The 6,783-nt window shown below is 39.2% G+C and overlaps 1 protein-coding gene across 1 annotated transcript in view; it reads left to right on the top strand.

Moving 5' to 3' along the window:
- The first annotated feature begins 567 nt into the window (after positions 1-567).
- Positions 568-6,783, top strand: part of LOC310707690 (uncharacterized protein) — a 71,519-nt gene continuing 65,303 nt past the window's right edge. The window contains exons 1-2 of the mRNA XM_083505040.1: positions 568-810; positions 998-1,053. Coding sequence (XP_083361166.1) covers positions 759-810; positions 998-1,053 — 108 coding nt within the window. The 5' untranslated portion in view covers positions 568-758. The remainder of the gene's footprint in view (positions 811-997; positions 1,054-6,783) is intronic.

The following is a 6,783-nucleotide window of genomic DNA, read 5'->3' as shown; positions in this document are numbered from 1 at the left end:
CCTCACAACCACAGCAGGGGAGGAAATGGTTGAATTCTTCCTTCATGTATGATGCATTCATAACCAGTATCAGCAGCCCTTCCTTCCATAGCTGATGCTATTTGCAATTTTAAAGACCTGAACATTAAATGCAAAGACATATTTTAGCATCCTGTGCAGTTTGCCTTTCGCTTGCTTGTGCCCTCACAGGTAGGAAAGTTTGGAAGGTGGTGCCTCACGGTGACATAGTAGACTGTACAATTTAACAACTATGCAGGAGAAGACAGCACATGACAACTCCACCTAGCATCTAATGCAGTAGATAGCTTGTTGTCCACAATATTTACTGTAAAGTGAGCTTTTTGTTTTTAAAAAGGAACATTACAAAAGGAAATCAAATGACCAGAACATTTTCTTGTCTGCAGCTGGGATGGCTTTGTTAATTGTTCTGTGATGAGCTGATACAAGACATGCTTTCCTTTTCTTTTCCACAACACCTGTTTGTGTCACTAGAGTCACACCACAGCAGTTATTGACTTTGGTTGAAGCAGTGAGTGCTGGTGCACTTCTCTTTGTCCAAGGTTGCTAAGTTATAAAACCACAAGTTCCACAACAGGCTGGTAGATGACAATATTTTGTTGTCGTCTCTGAACAATAGACAGTACTGAGGCCTAAAGGGCTGAGGCTTGTGAAGCAAAGAGAGTTTTGAAGGCAGACCAAAAATGTACCCTGGGACTATAAAACACAGGCCAAAATTCATCACAGAGTTTTGCTGAGAAATGGTGCCATTGTTTAGAAAACCTGGACAGTTTAAACTCCCTCAGGCTGCCGGTAAGAGTATGAAACCAAAACACAGTACAGAGGGATCCATCTGTTGACACATCACACATTCCTGCTTGTTTGTTTGTTTGTTTCCCTGTGGTGCATAAAAATTAGCCTCATACATTTTATTTATTGTCTAACAAAATTCTATGTGGCAGGATTTTACTTTTTTAAAATTATCTTGCCTTGTCTCCAGGTGTGTTGCTTCTTCCTGCAGGAACATTCTGGAAGGATCTGTGTGATATCTTCAAAGTAAGTCAGTGCAACCAAATTATTTGATTTTGTTGTGATGGCATGATTACAGACAATAAACTCTAAAACTTTTTTTTTACTTTTTTTAAAAGGAGAGCGCTACATTTCCTGAATCAAACCTAAAACATGAATGTAGTGTAACCTTTAAGAAAGTATGCTGATTATGTATGGAATTTTACTCAAGCAAACAAGAATTTGGGAGGGAATCTAGATAATTTAAATTTACCCTTAATCCCATGATTCACAAAGCATGATGTTGGTTCAAGATGCATGCAAAGGAAATATGAGCAGATATAGAAAACACACCTGGAAAAGAGAGAGCAAAAAATTAAAAGGGAAGCAAGCCTACAAAATAATGTTTCTTTTATTTTATTTTCACTTGATTAAGGAACCAGGAAAAAAATATATATAGCTAAAAAACAAACAAACCCAGGGGTGGGAGAAACTATCTATCAATCTTAGACATAAACACATAAAGCTGAAGCACATAAAAATAGTACGTTAAGAAAATACAGTATATCAATTAAAATCAGCATCATCCAAGAAGACAAATCCAAGCTATTAAATTAATTATGGCAGGTATAAATCACTTCATGAAAGGGAATCTTTTTGAAAGCACAGGAATATCGCTTTAAATTGCCAGAGGGAATTTCTCTCTATATTGAGAATCACATCGAGGGTACCATCAAACCCTTTGGGGAGCGAGTTCTGAAAAACAGGCTTACATAATTCTTGGATATATCTTCATATAGGTTATCTGTAGCTATGAGTGCCTCCCCACCCCCAATGTAATAATAAAAAGATTGACTTTCTTTAATACTTGCTATCATGCAACCCAATGCTATGCATGTTTGCTCAGAACAAAACTCCACTTCCCAGTAAGTGTGCCTCATATTATTACTTAATATATTATCCATTGGATTGTAGCATCGTTAACACTTGGGGAGATTCACTATGATTGGTTTTGAGAAAGTATTCTTTGTGCTAATATAATGTTTACTGCAGGTAGCAATGGCTGCAGTTCAGCAAAACAATTTCCTCAGTTCCTGAGGCACTATGAAGCACAGACGCAGTTTGCAATGGCATGCACCGTGTCCTTTGTGTGCCAGCATGAATGCATGTGGCTGGCCCACCAGGGACCATAGCTGGGAGCCAAGATAGGCAAACAAATTTCAGTGGCCCCATAGGGTAACTACTTCATGCATCACCAAAAAATGACAATGATTTGCATAAAACCTCCATATGTTAACTTACATGCATAGACACAGATTTAGAAATAATGTATATACTGTATTTCTCCGTCTATAAGACGCCCCCATGTGTAAGATGCCCCCTATTTTAAGGGACTCAGATTTAAGAAAATAGGGAGAGACACTATCTGTGGATAAGATGCCCCCTAATTTTTGACATTATTTTTTAGGGGGGAAGCCTAGTCTTATACACAGAAAAATATGGTAACTTACACAGAAATACATCTCACCATAGCACGGAAGACTGTTACCTTGTACCTGCTCGGTCTGATGTCTATGTCTAAGTGCTAACCGGTAATAGGCAACTTCAAAGAACCCTGCTCTCCTTTCTTAGGGTTATCTTCAAACAAGGCAGCAAAACCAGCTGTACCAGAGTGTGACACCTAACTCAGGAGGCAGACCCTATAGGATGGCGCCTGCCCTGTGTCCGCTAAGCTTCCCTGCTGTGCTCAGGTTCCATGAAGAATCCTGTGCTATTGCCAGTGTTGAAGTAAACTCAGCTGCCAAACCGTTCAGTTTCTGTACATGAAGTGCCGGGAGGAGGCCATTTTGTCATTTGCCTCAGGCAGCAAAATGTATTGGGCCAGTCCTTCACAGAGGACTCCTTCAAATAGAAGATTGCCTACTGTAAAGTAGGATACATGACCCCTTGGGGATGGAGTAGGGGGGGGGGGAAGGGGTTGTTTAAAAATTTGGCTACGTTAATAACAATAGGTGGCTTTTCCATTCATTGCCTTTCAAGATATCACAATAACAGTTGAGACACCTTTCAATAGAAAGCTTCTTTCCAGTATTAACCAACCAGTCTTTGCATATACCTGACTGCATGGAGTGACCTTTTCAAAGTGCTTGATATGCCCAAAAGTGGGAGGCAAGAGCAGGGTAACAATCAGCATTTGAATGCCTTTTGTTATTGCCATTCTTTGATATTGACAATATGCTTTGTCTGTCAGCCTCACACCTGGGAGTTCTGCCTATGCCAATGACTAATAGTGATATAATAGCATAATAAGGGGCAGAGATTGGATCTTCCCTGGCAGATCTAAAAATGAATTTCAAAAGTCAGCTTCTCAGACGTTTGTCATTTCTCTGTTTATGAATGATTCTGAAATGGAAGTTTTCTGGAAGCAGTGAAGAAAACCTGGCAAATGAGCAGTTGCCACTTTCAAATTATGTGTTAAGTGGTTCACACTTAGATCCCATTGCTTTCTATCAAATCTCTGCAGATGAATCTTCATACATTATGTGCAATATCCTGCAAGCCTGTGGTTTCCAACCATAAGGAATCTGCAGTGCATTATAATTTCTGATTCCTCAAGAACACCTACATATGGCAGTTCCCTCACTGCGAGAAGCCAAGTTACAGGGAACCAGGCATAGGGTCTTCTCGGTAGTGGCGCCCACCCTGTGGATCACCCTCCCGCCAGATGTCAAAGAGAACAACAACTACCAGACTTTTAGAAGACATCTGAAGGCAGCCCTGTTTAGGGAAGCTTTAAATGTTTGATGCATTACGGTTTTTAAATATTTTGCAATCTAATCTTAAATATGGCCAAGATCAGAATATTCCTCTTTGCTGTGAGTCTTGCACCCCACCCAACCTCAATTGCACTGCTATCAGGATTAGCTCTGGACCCATTCCAAAGATGATGAGGTTCCCATCAGCTCTGCACTTGGTCCCAACAGTGACCGGGTAAAGCCTTCCTGCACAACTTCCTTTGCACTAAAGCAGAGGTGGGGAACCTGTGCCCCTCCAGATGTTGCTGGACTAGCACTTCCATCACCCTTGACCATTGGCCAAACCAGTGGGAGCTGAAGTCCAGCAACATCTGAAGAACCAGAAGTTCCTAACACTTACTCTAAAGCGCAGCAGCAGCAGCAGGAGAAACATGAGCTGCAGGTTTAGCCTATGACTTACTGCATGCAAAATCTATACTGTGACGCCTTCTACGCATCTCAACAGAGTTATTTAAAAATCAAATGCAGAGACATATTTTCTTCCGAGTTTTTAAAAAATCACTTTCTAGATGTACTTCACAGGGTTTATAAAAAAAATGGCGAGAAAACTTGCTATATCAAACAGCTGTCCATGTGGGATTTGTGGGTTTTTATGGAGGGGGTGCATAACTTCAGTTTTTCAGTTTGAACATGAATTATAGTTAGTTTTAACTGACTCTAGTGTTGTTATTTATGATTATGTTGTTTGATTATTAGTACTAATCACTTTCTACAAAACCCAGCAGATTTTTTAATTTTATAACAGTACAAATTAGTCATCCACAGCAGAAACACACTGCATTATATTTGATATATTTGTTTTATTTCTTTTTAACTTTGTATTCTGGCCTGGTATCTTTGTAGCTGCATGACTATCTAGAAGAACTTTTATATATCTTTTTTATTTTATATATTAAAAGATAAAAATATATATTCAAAGGCGATATTCATAAACTTTGTAAATAAAATGTGCATTTTGACACTTACATGTTGCGCATATTGTGAGCATCTTCTGTGAAGCACCCAGTGCAGAATTCACAGGCTACATTCAAGGGGCACAGATAGCATTTACAACTACCTTCAAAAAGTTTCTTTTCTCCAGAAATCTTGTGGTATCCAGCCCTGAATATACCCATAGGTTATATATTAACTTCCTTTTCCCCTGCTGTCACTGTATGAAGTAATTTGGAATCCAAGCTGCTAGAGACAAGTATACAGATCTGCCAAAAATAAATAAATAAAATAAATATTTTTTTTATTTATACCCCTTCCTTCCCGGTTCAGAAAACTGGGCTCAGGGCGGCTAACAACAAATTTAAAACACTTAATTGATGCAACAATCAATTCATCAATTCATCTCATATCTCTTCGCTTCTATCTGTGATATAATCTTATACGGACATATGAGAGTAGAAACAACCTCTGTGGCACACTTATCAGGTGGAAATATCTCCTGAGTTCCCTCTCAGACCATCCGGCTAGCAGTTTCTCCACTGACTGGTACAAAGCTGCCAATGTCATACACAGCACCTGTCCTGTCCTGTTCTGTTTTACTTTGTCAGCAAAGCAGATCAGGTTGCTTCTGGCATTTTCACAGTTACTGAGCCATCATTACTGGAAAACGTTGAAGGTTATTAACTAAGCAATCTGAAGGCGGCAGGGGATGTGGCGGGGCAGGAACCAAGTTGTAGTGCATCTGGCATATCCAGCACCCTGCTGGGATCTTGCTGGCACTGCAGGTGGAACAGGACAAGAACAATCCTCTGTCCTTTTCCAGTTCATTTTCTTTTTACAGTTTTTTCTCCCACAGGGAAATTAAATTGGATAAACTCACATGGTCCAACAGAGCCATTCAAATCCACATTATTATTACAATATGGTGACAGGTGTGATGACTGTGCCATATCCGAGTGCAGTATTTCAAAGTTCAAAACATGGAGGAAAATGGAATGAAAAATACTAGGAAGGATGCTGAGAAGATGCAGCCATTTTTAGCTTCAGCAGATGTAACTTCAGCTTTTCAAAAGTTAAGAAGCAAACTTTTGCCATCTTTGCCGCTTCATGACATTGACGATCAGGATAGCAAAACTGTAACCCTCTAGGTGAAACCCTGACAATTGGATAATCCAAGTTGGATATCTGTGATATGTATAGCAAGTTCAGAGATGGACAAATCTGTTAATTTCAGTTTCTCTCAGCTTCACGTTTTTCCCAATCTTAAATTCAGTTCACCACACTCCTACATCAGTTTGTAATTTTTTAAGTCCCCATGAAATTTTATCAGCATTTTAGTGCCCGTTTCTCCTCATATCCAAAGTTTTGTATGTTATTTTTGCATTTTTGTATATTATTTGCACTAATATATGCATTTTGTGCACATTTTTTGGTTGGAAAGCTGCATGACAAAATTCAGAGATGTGCAAATTTCAGAGAGTAGCGGTGTATGTTTCAGATATTGGTTTGGGGAACAGCACATTAGGTAAATCTGCATTGCAATGTGAATCAATTCAAACTTCTCCTCCATCCCTAGCAAGTAGCATCAACTGCCACTTAGTGGTCTGGACATTAATACTGACTTTTTGTAGAATGCAGCAGCCTGAGATTTGCAATAAAAATAAACAAGATATAGTGCGACATTGCTAAGATTTTTTTTAACTTGGGGACCTTTTTTTCTCTGGGAAATTCATGATCTTCTTTTCTGTTTGTAAAGCTAATGATATCTTACTCCTCAGAGGATGGAAGACTTACGTTAAACTCTATTTCAAAACATTGCCTAATCTTGGGGCACAATCTAGGACAGAGTTTGGTTCATGCTCAGGTCCCTTAAACACTTTAGACACAGAATATCTTGCTTGCTGACGTAGAATAAAACATGCTAACAAGCTATCTGTTTTTTATGTTAACAAGCTATCTGAGAGTCAGGGCAAGTTCTGTTCTTTGTACTGCAAATCTCAGCCATTATAAAACCTAGGCTGTATTTCTT

Source organism: Podarcis liolepis (assembly GCF_965112155.1).
Source record: "Podarcis liolepis genome assembly, chromosome: 5".
Lineage (NCBI taxonomy): Eukaryota > Metazoa > Chordata > Lepidosauria > Squamata > Lacertidae > Podarcis > Podarcis liolepis.
Note: the sequence above shows the minus strand (reverse complement) of the source record. Positions and strands in the feature narration are given on the sequence as shown.